This window comes from Cibotium barometz, chromosome 50, assembly GCF_041138505.1.
Source record: "Cibotium barometz isolate CiBa-2024 chromosome 50, ASM4113850v1, whole genome shotgun sequence".
NCBI classification, from domain to species: Eukaryota; Viridiplantae; Streptophyta; class Polypodiopsida; order Cyatheales; family Cibotiaceae; genus Cibotium; species Cibotium barometz.
Window position 1 is genome coordinate 693,079 of NC_141095.1, and position 23,987 is coordinate 717,065.

The 23,987-nt window shown below is 44.5% G+C and overlaps 1 protein-coding gene across 6 annotated transcripts in view; it reads left to right on the forward strand.

Annotated features, from left to right (window-relative positions):
• Nucleotides 1–23,987, forward strand: part of CLUB (TRAPP II complex TRAPPC10/CLUB) — a 100,167-nt gene that overhangs the window by 20,281 nt on the left and 55,899 nt on the right. For all 6 annotated transcript variants that reach the window (XM_086786761.1, XM_086786763.1, XM_086786765.1 and 3 more), the window contains exons 6-8: nt 22,426–22,589; nt 23,394–23,483; nt 23,607–23,768. In XM_086786761.1, the coding sequence (XP_086642887.1) occupies nt 22,426–22,589; nt 23,394–23,483; nt 23,607–23,768 (416 nt within the window). The remainder of the gene's footprint in view (nt 1–22,425; nt 22,590–23,393; nt 23,484–23,606; nt 23,769–23,987) is intronic.

The window sequence follows — 23,987 nt, forward strand, 5'->3', positions numbered from 1 at the left end:
ATCGCTAATCGGCTGGCGAGCGTTAGCCACTAGGCGGAGGCTAGCGCGCACAAACAGTGGTGTAAGGCGAGCCAGGCGGACACGTAAGCCAAGGCGTTTGATCGCTAATCGGCTGGCGAGCGTTAGCCACTAGGCGAAGGCCAGCGCGCACAAACAGGGTTTCAGCGAGCTTGGCCGCACGGGGCTACTTGTCAGCAAGCTTGGCTTTGGTGCCTCCCCCCTTGGTAACGTTTTCGGGAAAGTGAAGGAGGAAGACGCAATAGCTTCTGTCCACGAAGCAGCTCGCAACGGCATCAATTTCTTTGACACTTCTCCGTATGGATGACTGTACGGCTACAGTACTCAGCAGAGTACTGTACGAAGCTGGGCGAGCTGGTATACAGCATGTTTAGTACGGGGCTGGACGAGCAGCATGGTACAGACGGCGCAGCAACTGCATAAGCATCAGCACCAAATTCATCAACCCTTCTGCAACAAAGAAAAAAAAATCAGAAATTACAAGGTATTCTGCTTCAATTTTTTTTTGGGATTTGCAATTGAGCAAGTACAATCATCAATTGAGCAGGTACAAGTGCCGAATTGCTCAATTTTGAGCAAAATTGGCAAAATTGGGTGACATTGGTCACAATCAGGATCAATTTGCAGGAAATTGGATGTCAAAATTTGGGGCTTTTGATGTAATTGTGCAATTAAGCAGGCATACATGCTGTATGATGTGAAAAATCGCACATTCGGGCAAAATTGCAGCAAATTGCAGTGCAAATCAAGGGGCTTTTGTGCCGATTGGGTTGATTTGCATGCAGGCACTCGCAGTTGATGCTGTGGATAATGTGTTGATGCCTTACAAGCACTCAATGTGCCTGTAAATCAAGGGGCTTTCATTATTTGGATGTATATATGCCAGGGGGAAGCATCGTGAAGACTTTGGATGCCTTCATGTACGTCAATGTACCATGTATGATTAGCAATTGATCTGAATTCAAGGGGCTTTTCAAGATTTTATGCTTGTTGAGCTTGGCAAAACAACAGGCAAGACATTTATGCCTTGAATCCTCAGAAATCAGCTTGCAGTCAAGGGGCTTTTGCCCAATTTCTGTTCGGGACTGTTGTATGCAGTGTTCGGGACTGTAAAAGTCTGATTTTCACTCATTTGGACAGCCAGAAGAGCATTTATTGCTACTGTACCTGCTGGTACAGATTTGGCACAGCTTTGTGCAAGTTTTGGCATGGCTGTACACTGATTTGAGTAAGAAAAAGGTTCAATTTTAGCTGCTGTACTTGCCGGTACAGGTTCGGTACATCATTGGTGAGCACTTGGTACTGCTGTACAGTACTTTGGAAGGGCAACAGAGCACATTTAAGGTGCTGTCCAAAATCTGCAGCAACCAGATTTTGGTGATTTCATCACAAACAGTGGGAGAAAAGTTGCATTCTTGCTTCCGTAGTGGGAGATAAAGCTTGGGAGAACAACTGTGAGCACTGTGTGTGCTTTTGGTGCAGTGTTTGCACATTTTGCAGGGAGTCAGGCATTGACAGGTTGCATATTGCTATGGCAACCACAGGTGAGAGCTCTTCATTGCTTCACATCAAGAAGCTTGAAGGCTCACATAACTATGATATTTGGCAAACCCAGTGCTATAATGTGTTGCTCCAGAAGAAGCAGCACAAGCCTATCAAAGAAAGGGGTGTAATGCCCGCTTCTCTTACTGCTGAAGAGTGGGAAGATATGGATGAGCTGGCAAGATCTATTATCATGTTATCTGTGTCAGATTCTTTACTTTTCAGCATTCGTGAAGAGAAGACAGCTTGGGGAATGTGGCATAGATTGCAGGACTTGTATGCCCAACAAAGTGCCTCAAGCAAAGTGTATTGGTTGAAGAAACTCATAGGTCTTCAGGTGAAGGAAGGGGCGTCTATGACAGCCCATCTAAATGAGTTTAATGGTATTGTCAGCCAGGTCATTAATCAAAAGTTGGCAATGGACGATGAGTTCAAAGCCACTTTTCTGTTATGCACTTTGCCAGAGAGTTGGGACACATTCAGGACAGCCACTAGCAATTCGCATGCTATGCTGTCATATGCAGATGTTGAGGGTGCTCTTCTTCAAGAAGAGATGAACAGGAAAAACAACTCTGTTGGAAAGTCCAATGCAATGAATGCACGTGGGAGATCCCAGCAAAGGGGAAAAAGCCAAGAAAGGGAAAGGAGCAAGTCTCGCTCCAAAAAGGATTTGGAATGCCATTATTGTGGCAAGAAGGGACACATTAAAAAGCAATGCTACAAATGGAAAAATGATCAAAAGGAAAAGGGAAAAGGCAAAGACAAAGAGAAAGATGAAGCCAAAGATGTAAAGCCAAAGGGCAAAAGTGGAGTCAAGATTGAAGAAATCAATGTGTCACATGCAGGTGGCAGTGAGGATGAGGTCCTATTTACGTCTTCACTTGATGCCCATTCACTTCTTACTGGTGGTCATGGTATGCACTCATGGATCATTGATTCAGGTGCCTTCTTTCATGTCACAGGTTGCAGAGACTTGTTTGTCAGGTATACTGCTGGCAATGAAGGAGTGGTTTATTTGGGTGATAACCATGCATGCAAGATTCTTGGCAGAGGTGATGTGAGGCTTGTGTTTTTAGATGGCTCACAGCTTATGCTCCATGATGTCAGGCATGTGCCTGAGATCAAGAAGAATCTGCTTTCTACTGGACAGCTTGATGATGCTGATTATGTTACCACATTTGGTTGTGGAAAGTGGAAGATTAGTAAGGGCTCACTGGTTGTTGCCAGAGGCTCTAAGGTGGACACTCTTTACTTTATGCATGCAGGTGTTTGTTACCATGCTAATGTAAATGCAACCGAGCTACCGGAAATCTCTATGTGGCATAGCCGGTTGGGACACATGAGTGTCAAAGGAATGGAGCAATTGTCTCGTTTGGGTTACTTGCCTTCTCTAAAGTTTTCAAGTTTTCAGTTTTGTGAGCATTGTATATATGGTAGGCAACTACAGTGCCCCCACAAGAAAGCTCTTGGACAGAAAGATGCTCAGTTAGAGCTTGTGCATTCAGATGTATGTGAGATGCCTCAGCTTTCTTTGGGAGGGGCAAAATACTTTGTGTCTTTTATAGATGATGCCACACGCAAGGTGTGGGTTTATCCTCTTCGTTTGAAGAGTGATACATTCTCAGTGTTTGAGAAGTTTGTTGCTCTTGTTGAGAATCAAACTGGCAAAACACTGAAAGCTTTGCGTTCCGACAATGGTGGAGAGTACATGTCCAAACAGTTTCAGGACTTTTGTGATGCTAAAGGCATCAAGAGGGAGCTCTCTACTCCTTATGATCCTCCACAAAACGGGACAGCAGAGAGGATGAACAGGACCATTCAGGAGAAGGTCCGTTCTATGTTGTCACATGCTGTATTACCTCATGGTTTTTGGGCTGAAGCTGTTATGACAGCCGTTCACCTTATAAATAGGTCACCTAACACGAGGCTTGGTGGGAAAGTGCCAGAGGAAGTATGGACAGGGAAGCCTCCGTCATACAAGCACTTGAGAGTGTTTGGTTGCGTTGCGTACGTGCACATACGCAGGGAAATGCGCACCAAACTTGATCCTAAGTCTCACAAATGCATATTCCTAGGATATGGTGACAGAGGTGAAATGGGGTATAGACTTTGGGATCCCGTGAATAGAAAGATCATACGCAGCAATGATGTCATTTTTGATGAAACATGCATGTATAAGGAGCCTGCAAGGCAACAGGAGCCTAGCAGAGTCATCTTTGATGATGATGGACATCATGGATAACAACAAAGGGCTGTAAATCAGCCATTACAGCAGGAAAACCAGCCCTTAAATGGTGCTGAAAATGGTCCAAATGGACAGCCAGAGATGGCAGAAGATATCCCTATGGATATACCACAGTTAGAGGAGATACCGGGCATGATATTTCAGCCTTATGGCATGGAACAGGAGCCACCAATGGGTGATATGCAGGTTGGACAGCAACCTGCAAATGATGGTCATTGGGTACGGAGGTCCACTAGACCCTCCAGAGCCCCTGACAGGTTTGTTCCAGGGGTTGACTACTTGATGCTCACTGACTGTGGGGAGCCCTCATGTTATAAGGAGGCTTTATAGAGGGCAGACAAGGCTCTTTGGGAGCGTGCCATGAAGTCAGAGATGGATTCTCTGCACAAAAATGGAACATGGAAGTTGGTGCATTTGCCTGCAGGCAAGAAGGTTTTGCCATGCAAGTGGGTTTACAGGCTCAAAGTTGCACCTGATGCAAAGCCAAGATACAAAGCCAGGTTAGTGGCTAAGGGCTTTAAGCAGGAATATGGTGTGGACTTTGAGGAGATCTTCTGTCCAGTGGTCAAAATGACCACACTTAGAGCTGTGTTAGCTTTGGTTGCGCATGATGATCTGGACTTGATTCAAATGGATGTGAAGACTGCTTTTCTTCACGGTGATCTCCATGAGGAGATATATATGCAGCAGCCAGAGGGTTATGCAGTGAGTGGAAAGGAGAAGCTTGTATGCAAGCTGAAAAAGAGTCTTTATGGTTGATTGCCGGGAAATCTCGTAAGGAGATGGATACCTTGAAGCAGAGGCTGCATCAAACCTTTGATATGAAGGATTTGGGTGATGCAAATCACATTTTGGGTATGCGGATACTTCGGGACAGAAACCAGCATGTGTTGTATTTGTCTCAGAAGGAATACATTGGCAAAGTCTTGCAGAGGTTCAATATGGACGGGGGGAAGAAGACTAGTACTCCTTTGCCTCCATATGTGAAACTCAGTGCTATGGACAGCCCACAGTCGGATAGAGACAGGGCTGACATGGCCAAGGTTCCGTATGCTTTAGCTTGTGGCAGTCTCATGTATGCCATGGTTGCTACTAGGCCGGACATTGCATTTGCAGTGGGAGTGGTTTCTAGATACATGGCCAACCCTGGCAAGAAGCATTGGGAAGCAGTGAAAGGTGTCATGAGATACTTGAAGGGCACACAGGATATGTGCATATGTTTTGGCAAACAGGATGCATTAGTGCATGGTTACATGGATTCGGATTATGCCGGTCATCCAGATAACCGGAAGTCTACTACCGGTTATGTATTTACATTCACAGGAGGTGCTGTGTCATGGATATCCAAGATGCAGAAGTGCACAGCCTTATCTACTACAGAGACCGAGTATATTGGAGCCACAGAGGCTTGCAAGGAGGCATTATGGCTATCTCGGTTAGTGGTTGATTTGGGTTATACAGGGGATATTTCATTGTTGCATTGTGACAGTCAGAGTGCCATTCAGTTGGCAAAGAACCCTGTTTTCATGCAAAGACGAAGCATGTGGATGTGAAGTATCACTTCATCAGAGAGGTGATAGAGAACGAGCAAATTCAGCTTGTTAAGATTCATACGGATGACAACCCGGCTGATCTGTTGACGAAGAGTTTGCCTCCGGAGCGGTTTGCTCATTGCAGACACTTGATGGGCATTGGATGAGGCCAGTTTCAGCCTTGATATGGCCTTGTATATTATCATGTACATGCTGATTTTTCTTTTCCTTCATTTAAGGGCACTTTGCCTTTAAGTGGGAGGTTGTTGGGGTAAAGGCGTTATGCCCACCCTTATAGTGTGTACAAGCCCATAAGTGATAGTACATAGTACACTTAGTACATTAATGTACTAAGTGCACTATGTGTACTAGTGCAATATACATGTGTGATAGGGGAGTCACACACTCATATCATCATGAGTTGGCTTATCCCCACAAATCTCTCGAGGATGCAGCTTGAGCATAGGAGAACTTGCATGCCACGAGTCTTACACGCGAGGAGAGAAGGCAAGAAGGCCTTCTATCGAGATGGTCGGGTCATCATTGATGGCCGGCCCATGGATTAGCGGTTTGGGGCCTATGGGACACAGACCAAGCCACTGACAGAGATACACATAGCAGTATGGAACTGTAATGGTTCACTATGGGTGCAGCCTAGACGACTGGAGCATGTTATGGTGGGGAGAGACATCATACTTCTGACAGAGACACATCAGAGCCCAGAGAGAGGGCTCACACGGACCGGAGGCACGGTGGTAGACTACATTATGGGGTCTTTGGAGGCATCACAGCTTGTCACCTCATTCTCCATTCCACCTCGTCCTATTGGGGCAGATCATACATACTTGGCATTTTCACTAGCCGGATCACCAGTATCACCAGCCCCCCACATACCGACGCCACACACTACCATCTACTTCACACGACATGGCAGACATATACACTGGCAGAGTAGAGGATGGGCTCCCACTCATGGATCCCCTGGCATCTATGGATACCATTACAGCCCAGCTCGCATCACTCCTACACACGGCTGCATTACAGAGCTTCCCACATCGTGTACACTCAGGAGAGCCTGCGAGACCTGGGACTATGCCCCAGAACAGATGGTATGATGACGAGTGCAGAGCCCTATACTCACGGCTCTGCATACAGAGAGCCTTGGGAGCCATCACTCACAGAGCAGGAGTCGAGGAGAGAGATGAGGAGACTTACTCGCCGCAAAAGGCGGGCCTTCGCAGAGACACAGGAGCTAGAGATCTTTCATTTCTTCATGAGTAGAGATAGCCCTGTCTCATGGCGGCACTTCAGAGAGCCCCAGACCCCGACACCTATTGCAGACCCACAGACATGGCACACATATGTAGAGGGTCTATACCATGCCCCACAGCAGCCACCTATACCTCAGCCACCACAGGAGCCTCGACCTACCACAGCTAGCTTCTTTACCCACTCGATGGTACAGGAAGCTATCCGCCGCCTACAGCATGGACGGGCCGCTGACCATATGGGCTTGCAGGGTGAGCATTTCATATATGCAGTAGATTCTTTAGCTCCTTTTCTTGCACACCTGTTTAATAGGGCATTACATCTTCATCAGCTTACCTTTTACAAACTTTTGCACACTATGAGCTGCAGAGGGGGTGTTAAAATATTGTGCATGTGTTTGTGTGGCATATGGAGCGTGACGTGACAATACATGTATGGCTGATTGAGGTTGACATGATGTGTTTTCCCAGGACTAGCTATCCTAGTGATTATCTGTACTTATGTTTTGGGAAGATTCTGGAAGGATTTTAGATCCTTGAACACTATACTTCATACAACTGAGCAGATGGATGTAGGTCCACACTTACTTGTAAGCGACTGAGCAAACTTATAAGTTGTACACAATGGGCAGGACTATTTTAATAGATGTGGCGGCTAAAGGTTGGGCATCAAGCAGTTTATGGGCTGAATTGCTTGTAGGCGCCTCCTTTTGGACCTTAAAAGCACACGCCTAGATATTTCTGGCGGACAAGCTCTAATACTGGAGAGAAGTCGAATTTGGGCTGATTGCTTGTTTTACTGGTGGATGGTGAAGCTGGCCGACCTGATCTTGAGCTGTCTACTGCTGGTCGTCAAGATCTGTTTCATCCAGGTGGCTGGTTAACGAGAGGCTTCCCTTGTGCTGGCCGACCTGAAAAGCTGCTGGTTGACTCATCTTTTTGGAGCAGAAGGCTGGTCGATTTGTGTGGGGAATTCTCTTTGCTGGTTGTCTTCTGGCATGTAAATCTCTGCTGGCCAACTTCCTTTGAGACTCCTGACAGTTGGTCGACTATTGCACGGAGCTTTGAGGGCTGATCGCCTGCTGGCTCAGCCTCCTTGAGGCTGGTAGATTTGCTCTGTTGGCTTGGCAAGGTTGGAGATGACTTTACAGGGCTCTCCCGGGCTGATGTGGGAATGTTGTGCGCTGTCCATGGTTGTCTTGCATGTGCTCTAAGTCGGGAAAGCTCTCTTGTTTTATGAAGGAACGCCGAATTCAGCATATGTTTTCATTTTGTACTTGAAGAATTAGGTGCTAGCTAGCGGAGAATCCCTGGGCACCCGCAAGGTTGTCTTTGAAGAAGATTCCTTTTTGGTAATCTAACCTTTGGGGGGGGGGGGGGCGGGGCCGTCCACTAGTGTGGTGTACTATGCAAGAGTTGTCTTCTTCTCTCTCATAGTAGTTAGGGGGTTGTTTGAAACGGATTTTCTAAAAGTTTCAAACGCGTTTCAAATGGGTGTCATAAAATCAGCCCAAAGTTTCCTACCTACAGGTTTTTGCATGTACAAAATTTCAAATATATACTGTATAAAATATGTAAAAATAACATTGAATGCATAGAATACATGGAAACATCAATTTGAAGCCTACATGTAAGTTGTAACAATTTACAAAGAGAGTAATGTCTTTATCAAAATGGTTGCAATTTTCAGACATTGGATTTGGGGCAAAAAAAAACAAGTTAAAAAAAAATGCATGAAAGAAACGCGTTTCCTACAAGGAAACGTTTTAGAAACGTTTCTAAGTTTCCTACCTTGAAGGAAACGCGTTTCCTCGCAACTATGTTCTCTCTCTTCTTTGGCATGTTCATGTGTTTGATCAGTTTTCAAGGTTGATAAGATTTCCGTGTTACAGGTGCCTTTCCGTTACACAATTGATGCACTTTACATCCATGATGGGCAGCCAACGCAACAACATATCCAATAGTTGAGGCCGAGAAGTAGGTGCAAAAGTCTCATAATAGTCTATGCCTTTTTGTTGGGCATAATCTTTGGTCACAAGACGGGCCTTGTACCTCTCAATAGTACCATCATATTTTCGTTTGACTTTGTATACCCATTTTGTGCCAATGGGTTTCTTGCGTGGAGGCAAGCCAACCAAATCCCAAGTGTTGTTCTTACGGAGAGTCTTGATCTCTGATTGCATGGCTTCCATCCAATGCTCATTCTCTTGAGCCTCTTCAAATGAATATGGCTCATCTACATCACAAATAGTACTGATGCATAATACATTTTCGTGTTCTTGAGCACTTCTAGAGCCAGCCCGTGTCCTCCCAGGTAGAGGAGTTGAAATTTTGCTCTCTTGCAAAGTATGAACCAGCCAACAAGGCACTTTTCTAGCTTCTTGCACGGCTGTCCGCTCTTGTTGAACATCTTCCTGTACAACATGAGGAGTAATAGGCTGATTTGGGGGCTGGTTTTCAGTACCCATATGCTGTCCAATATGCTATTCTTGCGGTTGGTTGATGTTCCATCTATGCCAAATGGGATCAGCCCTTCAAACATATCCTGTGGACCATTTTGCTAAACTCTGTAAGTGGCCATGCTGAATTTTCAGCAAATACATCATCTCTACTTTCAAAAATCCTTTGACTGCATGGATTGTAGAGATGGTATCCCTTGCTACCACTGCTGTAGCCCACAAATATGCATTTGACTACCTTGTCATCTAAATTGCCTCCAAGCTGTGAAGGCACATGAGCATATGCAAGGCAACCAAAAATTCTGAGAGAGTTAATCGTAGGTTTCCTATCATACTAGGCCTCAAAAGGAGTGATGTTCTTCAAAGCCTTCGTAGGGCACCTGTTCAAAACATGTGTAGCACACATTGTTGCCTCCATCCAGATCAAAACATGTGTAGCACACATTGTTGGCTCCATCTAGAATTTGTGAGGCAAATACTAATTCTTTCTATTTGCTACTTCCCTTAGTGCGAGGCTTCATTATGGTTGAGTTTGCTCTGCATCTCTGGAGGTTTGACAGAAACTCGAGTACGAAGGCCTTTGTGTGAATATATGCTCTTATGTGTGTGTGTGTCACACATTGTTGACTCCATCCAGAATTTGTGAGGCAAATACTAATTCTTTCTATTTGCTACTTCCCTTAGTGCGAGGCTTCATTATGGTTGAGTTTGCTCTGCATCTCTGGAGGTTTGACAGAAACTCGAGTACGAAGGCCTTTGTGTGAATATATGCTCTTATGTGTGTGTGTGTGTGTGTGTGGAGTGCGTGTGTACGCAAGAATTGGAAAGATCCTGTTCCTATGGTGGGGCTTGCAGTGGATGTGGATGAAATCATAGATCCCATTCGAGAATATGCGAAGCATGCTGTGATTATCTTTTTTCCAGGCAGGATGCCCGTTGCTGTTGATGTCGGGAATTGGTTAACACGGACATTGGGTGGTTGTTTTGTTCGCAAAGTCCACTATGTGGCAAGAGGTTTCTTTGAGGTCATTATGGTGGATGAGCACCATAAACAAACGCTTTTAGAACACTCCCCTCTCTTCTATGGACAACAGATGGTTCATGTATTGCCATGGTCCCCCACCAGAGACTATCAGGCTTTGATTAAGCATCGCTGTCCTGTTTGGGTAGAAGTGGTGGACTTCCCCCAATGTTTGGCCTCCTTGTTACCTAAAATTGCAGCATCTCTAGGAAAGGTTGTATGCCCTCCTAGACCAAATGGCAACTCAAATTGATTCTGTATTTTATGGGACACAGATCAGCCCACTTCGGAATCTTATGCTGTTACCATAAATAACGTTTCCATGGGGAGTGCATTTTTCAGACTCAAATGGGGTCTTTTTGCAGGTGCATGCTTTGAGTGCAAAAAGTTTGGACATATGGCATCTCAATGCCCTCTGGTCCTTCATAAGATGCCGCCTGATGCCTTGCCCATCCCAATGCAAATTAAGGACACTCCTGGTCCTTCAGGGATTAAAAACAAAAGTATGAAGACTCCTGTTATGCCTCAAGAAAAAGGCAAAGTGCCAGTCTCTTCTGATATGAATGTAGCTGTGGCTAATCCCTCTACTTCTTCACCAAAAGGAAAAGAAAAGATACTTCAAGAAACCTCTCAGCCACCACGCATGACAATTATCCCCAGGCGTCCTTTACCTTCTAGAACTTGGAATGGAGCCTCCTCCAGTGGACATATCCCGGAAGAAAATTCTGGAATTGGCATCACCTGGGCTACTGTAACTGCAGGTCGTACTCTGTTTCCCGAAGAAGAGGCTGCTAGCTTGCTAGCCACCCGTCTCACAGATATTCCTCCTCCTGATCGAGGTGCAGACCCTGTGGAGGAAATGCAAGCTTGAGCTACTTTTTTGTTCATGCTATACATACACTATAAATATGATGTCATATATCACAGTTTTGACTCTCAATGTACAGGGTTTGTGTGACCCTAAAAAGTGGAAGATGGTTTGGGCATATTTGAAGCATATGCAGCCAGATATCGTTGCTCTTCAGGAACACAATTAACATCACTATGCTGGACAGCAAGGCCATTATGCCGGTTATGATATTTTTTATGCAGGCCACCATGCCTTTTCGGGTGTACTTTTTCTTGTGAAACATCATTTGCAGCCAGTCATGGCATTTAATGACTTCCAAGGCAGATGGATGGTTATGCAGTGCTTTATTCAGGGTGAAATCTTTGAATTTGCATCGGTATATGCACCTCAATCCTCTCAGGCTAGAGGACAGATATGGCAACAAATGAAATTGTACCCTTGGAGAGAGAAAGCATTCATATGTGGAGATTTCAATAATGCCCCTCAACCTGGTGATAATACATCCGGTCGTACACATATGCTTGCTACTGAGAGGTCTTCGTGGGCAGATTTTGTAGCAACGCTTAATCTGATTGATATTTGGAAAGAATCTCAGCCTCTGATGCCTGGGTATACCTTCCAACATAATGCTCAATCCACTTACAAAGCTCGATTGGATCGATGGTATCAGCTTGATCCGTTTCATTATGATACTCTCACAACCAAATTGTGGCTAGATTATACATTTACATATTCAGATCATGTACCCTTATGGCTCAAAGTTCATCTGCATGACATGCCCGCTGACAGATTGCCACTTCGAAGGTTGCTTATCATCAATAATAGTTACTTGGAGCATGATGCATTCAAAGCACTGATACTTGAGGCCTGTCAGCCACTCTTTCCTCAATCTTTCATTGACTTGGATTATGCATGGACAGCTTTTATTGCTCGCATGCAATTAGTCATCCGTGATTATGGTAAACAGTATCTGAAAGGTTGGAGACAGACTGTTGCTTATGCTAAGCAAACATGCCAATCGTTAATTGAGCTTAGTCATCTTCGCTCTCGAACTTTGGCTGAAGCCACTTCTTTATGTCAAGCTCGTCACTGTATTCAGGTAAATGATCATCGAAAGCTTGTCAAATGGGAGATACGGGCACGACAAAAGGCGCTTTTGGACAAAGACTGCTCTTCCAAAATTTTTTTCAAGAGTTTACATTCCAGAAAACAAGCTACATCTATATGTCGCACTTTAATTTCAGATGACACGTGGACCTCCACCCGAGCACAATTAGCTGCGACTTGTGTTGCCCATTTCTCCTCTCAATTTGATGAGGATGATTCTCACGCCATGGAAGTGTATGATGCACGTCATCGGTTATTACAGCATGTATCCCCCATCCTTTCTGCTACTCAAGCGCAACAACTAGAAACAAAATTCTCTGAACAAGAACTGTATGATGCAATCAGATCTTGTGGCCGATGGAAAGCTCCAGGATGGGATGGCCTTACAGTTGAATTTTTTCTTGCATATTGGGACACCCTCAAATTACCTTTGCTGTGTATGGTAAACATTGCCTGGGAGACAAGGCAAATGCCAGCTTCCTGGAAAAAAGGATTAGTGAAGCTGTTGCCTAAAAAACACTTATGTCAGTCTTTGGCAGACTGGAGACCAATTACCCTTATGCCGGTGATATACAAGATTATCAGTAAAATGGTTGTCGATCGCATTAAGGGTTACTTGAATGATGGACTTCATTCTGCACAGTATGGATTTATTCCTCGCAGGCACATTACAGATAACATTGCAAATGCTTATATCGGCATTGAATATGCCAAATACACGCAGCAGGTCTTATTATTGCAAGTGGATATTGCTAAGGCTTTTGATACTATTAAATGGGGGTTCATTCAAGAAACCATGCGTGCTCTGGGATTTGGAGAAAAAATGCAGAATATCATTTACTGGCTTTATGTTGATAGTCAGGCGGCTTGTATATTGTCAGGAGATCTCTCAGAATCATGGACTTTGCATCGTTCAGTTAGGCAGGGATGCCCTTTAAGTGCTCTTTTGTATGCTATAGCGACGCATCCCATGCTTCTTTATATGGATCATTTGGTTGATACTGGCAGTCTTCATGGATTGGACATTCAGAATAGACGTCAGTTGGTTGCTTAAGCTTATGCTGACGATTCTTTTTTTCTTCCTCGCAATACACATCAGGATCTCTCTACTTTGATGCAGGCTCTTTCTTTGTTTGCACTTGCGGCTGGCCTACAAATCAATTTTCAGAAATCTAAATTGCTGCCTTTGCATTCAAAACAGTGGCATAATTTGCTATGGCCAGGGGAAATAGTTCACTCCACTCATTTAATTCGGCATTTGGAATATCCTTTGGGATGGACAGTCACTCGCCGTCAACAAACAGATTGGGTCTTGGCAAAGCTCAAGAAAAAGTTGGAATACGGGAAACTTGCAACATGGCCTTTGCATGTTCGTTTACGGATTCTCCAATCCATCTTGGTTGCCTATATTCAGTTCTACCTTCCTCTCATTAGGTTTTCTCAGGGGGAGCTGAAATTCTTTATGTCCACCATCTTGGAGATATTCTGGAGATCGAAGCAGGGGAAAAAGAGTGTACGTTTGCTTTCGGCAAATCGTTTGTGTACCCCTAAAATGCATGGAGGCTTGAATATCCTTAATTTACAGGTGCATATTCTTGCCCACAGAGGTAAACTAATGCTTCAATTTCTGGAAGGCACTCAGCCTTGGACAGCGATGATCCGTCATTTATTACTTCATCTGACGACTTCGGCTTTTGGCCATTGGCAACCTACTCATTGGGAATTTATTCTTGGTTACATTACTGGCAAAATTAAGGGCTGTCCTTTCATTTCTGGCTTACTTGCTGATTGGAAGCTTGTCCTTTCAAATTTAAAATGGAATGGTCGTGACTCCTTACAAGGCAACTCTCTCCGCGCTGAGAGCATCCATTGGTCCAAAGCATTTTCAGTTCCCCTGGCGGTGCAAGAACCCCGGCGTTCATATTTTCTCCACTCAAAGGGTGTTACCTCTGTGGGAGATGTCATCCATCCTGATGGCTCCCCTCTTTCTTTTCCACAGGCTGCTGCACATTATGGCTTGGGACCTCACTATCGTCGTCTTTGGCGTGATATAATTGAGATGCTTCAGCCTTTTTTGCCGATTCCACTGTTGGAAATTCGAGATCGCCTACAGGATTGGACTATCTCCTCTTTTGATTCTTCATGCCATCCTTTGAGGCTATCTAATATTACAGTTGCTGGTCTGTATAAACATTTGTTGCCATTGCCTTGGGTTTCTGAACGGGCAAATCTCTTCTGGCATATGCATCGGTCGTCTTTGTGGTGGAAAAGACGATTGCGATCTCTTTGGCATTCGAAGCTTCCTCTTCGACAACAGCTTTTTTTGTGGCGCGTTCTTTTGGCTGTTATTCCCTCAGGACAGTTTCTGGCACGCAGACATATATCCTCATCCACTTGCCATAGATGCTCTGCTTCCAGGGAGAGTCATTCATATTTTCTGGAACTGTCCTTCTTCTCGTCAGTTTTTTCTTCCTATCATCGAGCTTCTGCGGGCTAGATTTCCAAATATGAAATTTGGAAAGTTTTTCTGGCTATTTGGTCTTCATTTGCCCAGACCAGAATTCACTCTTTTCTTCTCATGGGTGCGCTACTGGGCTTTATGGACACTATGGAAAGTTCGCAACCATGGAGTTTTCGGTAATGCGGCTTTTTCTGCTTTTTCTTTCTTTCGGTACTCCCTGCATCAATCTTTCTTCGATTGCATGCAGGTTGACCAAATAGATCATGATGTATATTTGTCTTATATTGACATCTTTAGTTGATGTACTTTGAGACTATCTACTTTGGATAGTCATCTTGTAAATCTAATATACTTATGATTCCACAAAGCGTGTGTGAGAGCATATCTTGATACAGAGTTCTACACCCACTATTGGGCATTGATGACGTTAGTGGGGATGTCGTAGTATTACCATGAGTATATAACATGCACGTTCCTAAAAGGTGAATTTGGGCATGTTCTTGGATTCATCTAGGTATATAAATTCTTGCTCTTGACCACACATCTTGCCATCTCTATCAATGACCTGTTCTTCCTTTCTGCTACACCATTTTGCTGTGGTGTGTAAGGCAAAGTACATTGATGCTTTATGCCTTTTTTTGCCAAATATTCCTTGATTGCATTTGACATGTATTCCCCCCTTGGATTTGAGTGGAGGGTTTGTACTTTGCAACCTATCTCATTTTCAGCTTTAGCAACAAAATGCTGAAAACATATGAAAACTTTAGACTTTGCCCTCAAAGGGTAAACCCAAGAATAGTCATCATTGAATGGTACAAAGTATAGATGCTTCCCAAATGATGGTGTCCACATGGGACCACACACATTAGTGTGTATGAGCTGTAATTTCCGGACAGCCCTTATAGATCCATCCTTGGGGAAGGCATTTCTGTGCATCTTGCCCAAAATGCACCCTTCACATACATGTTTAGGTGGCAGCTCAACATATGGCATACTTTGCACCATTTTATGCCACTGGAGCAACATCAAATTCCCAAAATTTACATGCCCAAACCTGGCATGCCATAACTCTGCCTCTTGTATGGTAGAAGTCTAAGTGGTGGCCAATCATGCATTGTATCCATTCTTCTCATATGTGTCCAAATGATACAAGCCTTGGTACAATGTGCCAAAAGTGACTATTGCATAGTCTTCCTCAATATCCCTCAATGTATATTTGTCATCCTCAAAGTTCACAGCATAGCCTCTTTGAGCAAAAGAGGAGACTGACAGCAAATTCTTCTTGATTCCAGGCACATACAACACATCTGAAATGCATAGGTCTGAACCATCTGCAACTATGAGCATAATCTCACCAATGCCTAGTATTGGATATGAAGAATTGTTTGCACATGTGACCTTCTTCCCTTCTGGTGAAGCCCTCAATGACATGAACAAATCCTTCTTTGATGTAATGTGTCTAGAAGCCCCACTGTCAAAGTACTAAATGACTTGTTTCTCATTCACATTGAAAGACAAGTGCTCCTGTGATGCATCATAGCTACATACCAAGAATGCCCAATCATCCTGCACAAAGTGAGCTGAATCCTCAGCCTTTGCTATAGGCATACTGAAAGAGTCCACAAACAAACCTAATTTCTTTTCTTCTCTTTAGCTTGTCTCTTCTTGCACTCACTAATGTAGTGCCCTAGTTTCTTGTAGTAGTGACACTTGCCCTTCTTGGGCTGATTTGCATCACTTTTGCCTTTGTTTGATGGCTATCCAGAATCAGCTTTGGGCTGATAGCCACTCTTTGCTTTTCCCTTGCCCTTATCATGGGCGATGTCACCAATTGGCCAACCATTTGGTCCATCTCCAGTTTTTTGTGTCTCGTTCACTTGAGGCCAAGCCGGTGTCTCATGTGAAGAGGCCAGTATTTTGCTGACATGGACGGGAGCCAGACTGTGTCGTATGGACGGGAGCCAGACTGGTGCCACCCGTGTATAACCTGGACTGTGTTCGACCCATGGGATTGTCACGCCATGGAAGAGCCAGTATTCGTGCCGTGTTTTTGCCTATGGGATTATCACTCCATAGGGAGGCTTGTGCCTGGAACTGTGTCTTACCTATGGGACTGTCAAGACCAGGATTTATGTTTTACGTCGTGCCATTTTTATGCCGACAGATATTTTGTACTTGTTCCATGAACGGGAGATATGTCCATGATACTATTTGCACATGCACTCATGTTCTGCATGTTTTAAACTGTTTTCGCATGACTTGCATTTTTGTGTTTGCCTGTTTGACGTGTTACTTACTTAGCGGGGACGCCTGCCAGTGAGTCGTGAAGTCTGCTCTGTCTTCTGACGAGTTTTGTTGCATGTGAACAGGTGGTAAGTATATTGCACATGTTAGTTTAATACTTTAATCTCTAACCTTTTGATTTATAAGGTAGTATGTTCACATACACTTAAAAGTGGGCACCCACTAAGCACTTAGGGGCCAAGGTGGGGAGCCACACTTGACTTGTGTGTGTGTGGGGGTGGGTGCATGGTCACCTACCCACACCCCCATGGAACTGGCCGCCCACATGCAAACGTGGGGGAGCCAGCCAAATCTATTTGTTTACTCCTCTCCAACACCCATAAAAAAAAGGCGACCACCCTTCATGGAGACACCGGCGAACGTTTCCACCATCTTCGTAAGAGAGGACAACTAGGCGACCATCTCTGCGCATGCTATCTCCAGCAGGTGACTTCTTTTGCTTCTCTACAGGCTGCGCTTGCCACATTCAGCAGGCTGCGTTTCAGCCTACAGGCGGCAGCTGAGCCTTAACCAACCAAGGCAACCAGGCGGTGTTCATCAGGCTGCACGTATTCTCCAGCAAGCTGCTTCTTTTCTTCTCCAACAGGCGGTTGCCTCCCCTGCACAGCGGCTGCACTTCCTCCCATACAGGTGGTTGCGCCTGTTTTCCTGCAGGCTGCTCTGCCTACTCAGCAGGCGGCTGCCACCACCTGAAGGCTACGCTTCTGCTCTTCTACAGCCGGCTGCTCCTCCAGGCCATCTCCTCTTCAGGCTACAGCCAGGTGGCTGTGCACTGCAGCCAAGCGATACAGCAACACAGAGGCGGCTGCTCTTTTTGCCCTGCAAGCGGCTGTTTCACTTTTGTCCAGCAGGCTGCACCTGCTCACTACAAGCGCCTACAGTGTACACCACCTGCTCTCCTGCAAGTGTTACTGAACTGCACCCAGGCGTTACTGAACTGCTCCATCTCCTCTTTGCAACCAAGGTGTTCATCTACAGCCAGGCGATTGCGTGTGTGCTCCTACAGCTAGGCGGCTGCATCCCTGGTATCCTCCACTAGTAGCTGCACACAGACAGACACCATGGGTATTGGACTTCCATCCGCCCCGGGAGAGCCACAAGGGTGGTAAAGCTGAAAATACCACATCTAAAGATGAGGGCCCAAGGAAGAACAAATTCGGCTTAACCCCGGAGCAAAGACAGCAATATGCCAAGGAGGGAAAATGTTTTTCTTGTGGTAGCAAAGACCACATGTTTCGACAATGTCCAGATCGCAAACCTGAGCACGAGGATAAGCACACCAAGGTTACTGTACATGCAGTTCTTGATGTGCAAGGAAATACAAGTCATGATGCAAAAGAGCGAATGGTATGCAAGGCTTGGGGGCAAATCAAGGATCAGCCCGCCCTATTCATGTTTGATGACTGTGCAACCGATAACTTTATCTCTATGCAAACGGCAGTTGCATTGGGTATTAAGGTTGAGAACATGGGACCTTAGATTGAAGCCGAAGCTGCATTTGTTGGTAAAGAGGTGCAGGTTACCCCATTGATAGGGAAGTTGCGCATCCATATTCAGGGCTACCTTGATAATGAACATTTCCTAGTTGCTCCACTAAATGGATGTGATGTATTGTTGGGCAAGCCATGGCATCATAGGCTTGAGCTCCGCAAAGAGTACAAGACCAATATGATTTCTTTTATGCATAAAGGCCACATGCATTTTATTGATGCTGGCAAAGAAGGGGATTCCATCCCACTTGTATCACACATCCAAATTAATAAAGCAATGAAAAAGAGTCTTTCTGCGTACTTGGTTTTTGTTCGTGATAGCCTTGTACCGAATCATCAAAATGTGGATGCTATGTCTAATGATAGGCTGAATTTTCTTCATGCATTCAACGACTGTTTTGCTGATTCATTGCCAGATGAATTACCTCCCCAAAGGCCATTCAACGACTGTTTTGCTGATTCATCGCATAGATCTTGTGCCAGGCAGTTCTCCACCAAACAAACCCGCATACCGAGTGAGTGCTGCACAACAAGAAGAGATCATGAAGCAGGTAAACGAGCTTTTAGAGAAAGGTTTGGTTCAGCCCAGTTCCTCACCTTATTGCTCTCCTGTGCTTCTTGTTCAAAAGAAGGACGGCTCATTCCGCATGTGTGTGGACTATAGAGCTTTAAACAAGCTTACCATCAAGAACAGATTTCCAATTCCGCGAATTGATGATATTTTGGATAAGCTTGATGGCTCGGCTTGTTTTAGCAGACTTGATTTGAAGAGTGGTTATCACCAAATACGAGTGGTGCCACTAGATGTCCATAAAATTGCATTCAAGACAGCCTTTGGACTATATGAATTTTTGGTAATGCCTTTTGGTCTCACCAATGCTCCTGCTACGTTTAATCGTATGATGGATAGGATATTCCGATCCCATCGCAAATTTACAGGAAGAACACAGAACTCATCTGGTCATAGTGTTCGAAGAGTTGCGGAAGCATAAACTTTTCATTAATGCCAAGAAAAGTGAGTTCTTCCTTTCAGAGATTCATTATTTGGGACACATCGTATCCAAGGATGGAGTTACAATGGATCCTGCAAAGATAGAGACCATTCGGAATTGGCCCGAATTGCAAAACTTACATCAAGTACGTAGTTTTTTGGGATTATGTTCGTATTATAGGCGTTTCATAAGGCATTTTGCTATAATTGCCACTCCTCTACATGATCTCACAAAGAAGAAAATCACTTTCAAATGGACTTCAAAAGAACAGAATGCTTTCTTGCAGCTCAAGCAAGCTATTATATGTGGTCCAGTATTGATTGTTCCTGACTTGCACAAGTCATTCGTAGTTGAATGTGATGCTTGTGGTGATTGTATAGGAGCTGTCCTAAATCAAGAAGGGCATGCAGTTGCATACGAGAGCCGTTGTTTGCATGATGCTGAGCTTCATATAGATATCTATGAGAAAGAACTCTTGGCTGTAATTCATGCCTTAAAGATATGGAAACATTATCTTCTTGGGGCTGAATTTGTAGTCAAGACAGATCATCAAAGCTTGAGATACTTTCTATCTCAAACAAAGCTTTCGGAGAAGCAGATGAGAATGGCAAATTTTCTTTCCATGTTTCATTTTCAGATTGTGCATACTCTAGGAAAGAAAAATGTGGTGGCCGATGCATTATCGAGGAGGCCTTATGTAGCTGTAGTCTCAGTGGCCTCTCATGGAGACTTATCTGCTATGAGAGATTTGTATCATTTGGATGCTGATTTTTGGCATATATAGACTGATTTGATGGCTGGTCATTCACATGCCTCTTATGTTATCAATGAGGGTTATCTTATGAAGGATAATTGCCTATGTGTGGTGAAGGATTTGCGTCCAAAGGTTATGGACGAATATCACGCTCCACCTTATGCTGGTCATAGAGGTATCATGCCTACTACACGCATGATTCAGAGATATTTCTTTTGGCCAAACATGCGTAAAGACATTGAGGCTTATGTACATGCATGTATTACTTGCCAAAAGGTGAAATTTGACGGGCAAAAACCTCCAGGTTTGCTTCAGCCATTGCCTATTCTCTCGCAACCTTGGGAAAGTATTACTATGGATTTTATTATGGATTTGCCTAGATCCCAGCATGGGAATGATGCTATTTGGACCATTGTGGATAGGTTTAGCAAGCAAGCTCATTTCTTGCCCGTCAAGAAAACCATTAAAGCTGATCATATGGTAAAGCTTTTTCTTGCTAATATTTTCCAGCATCATGGTATGCCTAAATCCATTGTTGGGGATAGAGATCCCAGAACTACAAGCCTCTTTTGGAGGGCTTTATTTGATAATATGGGTACTAAACTTGAGTTTTCATCAGCTTATCATCCCCAAACGGATGGCCAAAGTGAAGCTGCAAATTCAGCAGTGTTGGATTTATTGAAGTGTTATGTGGCAGATCAAAAGACTGCATGGGAGAAGTATCTTCCACTTGTTGAGTTTGCCTACAACAATACAATCCATGCCTCCACGGGAAAGGCTCCGTTTGAGATTATTTATGGCAGAGTGGTATTGCCACCCATCCTTCGTACAAAGGATGAGATTTTTGCAGCTGATGAATATGTTCGTGACTTGGATGTAGCCTTTGGTCAGGTACGGACAGCCATTGCAAGGTCACAAGATAAGCATAAAATGGTTGCTGACAAGCATAGAAGAGACATGCAAGTCAAAGAAGGTGATTGGGTTTTGCTCAAATTTGAGAAGGCTAGGCTTCGGAAGAGGCCAGGACGAGAAGGATCATATCCTAAGCTTTCTCCTCGTTATTGATGCAAAATGGGTAAATTAGGACTATTTTGTTGACTACCCACAGTTGTTGCAGGCATATCTTGAGGCTTTTCAGTTGAGGACAACTCTTTAGAAGCCCGGGGGGATGTCACCAATTGGCCGACCATTTGGTCCATCTCCAGTTTTTTGTCTCTCGTTCACTTGTTGAGGCCAGGCCGGTGTCTCATGTGAAGAGGCCAGTATTTTGCTGACATGGACGGGAGCCAGACTGGTGCCACCTGTGTATGACCTGGACTGTGTTCGACCCATGGGATTGTCACGCCATGGAAGAGCCAGTATTCGTGCCGTGTTTTGCCTATGGGACTGTCACTCCATAGGGAGGCTCATGCCTGGAACTGTGAAGCTAGATCTGATTTTAGGGCTGGTCGTACAACTGTATGGGCTGTTTGTACAACTGAAAAATTAGGGTTTTTTGAGAGCACCTGTAGAATCGGATTCGGGATGGTCTTATGAGTCTCCTACATGAAGGGTTTGGTCAGATTTAGAGAAAAAACCCTAGAACAGGCTGAAAAACCCTAAACTGCTGAAACCCTAAAATGAGCAGATTCAGAAGATCTGATACCAAATGTTGGCCCTTTTCGATGCTAGAGTTAGGGTATGAATAGCAATGAAGCACACACACATACACGCATAGGAAGCAACACGATTGGGAGCAGGAGTGGGAGAAGTAGTTGCACGTATATTAAGTGATAAGAAAATGAAGTACAAGTACAAGGTATAAAGAGTAGTATCTTTTCACACTAGATGTCGAGGGGGAAGTGCCCTTGGTTAGCCCATGTTCACACATAGCACTACTAATCTGTAAGATCTGAAAGACGCCTTCAATACCATGTACTGGCCGTTGATGCTCCTCTCATTTTTCTATGTTCCTAGTATTCCATGATGAGTTTCCATGGACAGTTTTGTATGCCTTCTGAAAGTTTAACTCGAGATCACGGATCTGCATTCTTTTTTGAAGGTTTGAAGAATTCTTTGTTTTCGGTATGGTAGTGACTGCTGCCTCCCTACGGAGTCTGGGCTGTGCGACATCCCGGCAAAAAAACATGGGACCGTTCAACGGAGCCCCCTTTCCTTGTAGCCTGTTCCTCTTCTGAGGCTCGCTTTTTCTGATTAATATAATTAGCTTTCTTGTAAAAAAGCTTTTAGATATAACCAGTAGGTTGCAATTCTGCTTGTACATATCATGCTTTTCACAGAATGGAAAGAGTTTTGATTGAAAGACAATTCATGCATTCAATTTAGATGCCAATCACATTTTTAATCCCTTTCTAATCTGTGATTAGCATAATTGTTTTGCAGTCAATGCATCAACAATGAAACAAAGGAAATTTGGTGGACAAGACCCAGGTGATGATTCAGCTGCTGTATTGGATCCGCATCGAAAACCTCTGAATCAAGTCATTGAAGATGATACATTCCGAGAGTTTGATTTCAGACAATATCTTTTTGCGCGCCAGGCACAGGTAATGTTTAGTTGTCTGAGACAACTTCTAATGATGGAGATGTGCAACTTTAGGTTTTTGCTATAAATGACAAAGTTTTTGTTGTGTATCATACTACTGGGGACTATGGTTAGGGTTTAGCGGAAAGTTACCATTTGTGAGCCCTATTCTACAAGAACATAAGCCTTGAGTGAAGGTGAGGATCAGGGATGCACAAAGATAGAATAGGTGCATGGTGCACACCCGTGATGGGTTTCCATGGCCCTGAGGCAGTTGGCCTATGAGAGTGACAGGTTGGGAACAAGAGGAGAAGTTAAGGATAACAAACTCAGCTCAGACACCATGTACAGCAAGAGGGTGCTGATTGGCAGTCTTTGGGCAGGTTTGGGCCATTCTTCAGGAGATCAAAACAGCCCTGACCAGGTGCCCAAGTCCCGGCCAGGGGAAACAGTCTGTAATAGGGGAGAAAGGGGGATTTCTTCCAACTTTTGCTGATTGTTGACCTGTTTGACCACCAGCAGCAGGGGAGGGTATAAAGTGGCCTACCCCCCCCCCCCCCCCCCCCAGTTGCTCCATTCCATTCAGCCAGAATCAATTTCAAACTCAGCACAAGATCAGCCAATCGTTAGAGCCTTCTCGAAGGAGGACAGAAAACTAGCCTGCCTAGCATTGAGAGCACATAGCCTTGTGTGTGCCAAACAAGTCATATTGTGCTATGCAATGTTTGTCTTCTACAAGAGGTTATAGATGCAGCATTATGGCATTCACATTTGTTTGTCCAGACCTTCATTATAAACTCAAAAAAGTTGAACCTTAAATTTGCAGTTGCTATTCATTTTGGGTCGCCCAGTAGATGTTGCTGCCAGAGGATTCTCTTTTATTATCTCATTCTCAAAGGTTTTGTCTGAGCATGAGGTGAGATCAGTTCTGCTTAGAAGCTCAAAATTATGCATTACTTTTTTCGCTTGATTTGTGTTCTCTGAAGAGTTTCATAAGGCAAAGTTGCTGGGCCACTTACATGAGGTGCCATGGAGCCAGAAAAATCTGCCCTTCTGTCTCAGAGAAGTATGGGTGATCACAGCATGCATGGTGTTGGTGAAAGAGACAGGAAAAAGACTCACCCCAAGGTTGATCACAGCAGAAGTGGAGAAAGAGTTTTACCGACTTCAAGCGGATCTGTATTCGTTAGCAAGAGTGAAGGTTCGGATTGCCTTTTGTACCTGAATATACACTAACCACTCGACTTCATGGAGTAGGGAACAACCTCCAGCTCCCTAAATCCCAGCAGGAACTGCTTGGTAGGCCTGGAGCCAGTTCTGCTGTGGAACTGGGGGCTGGATGTAGTTTCCGGCGTCATGCTAGGCATGAAGGGTTCTCTCTCCATGAACATAAATATGGATACGGTATTGTGGTTGTTTT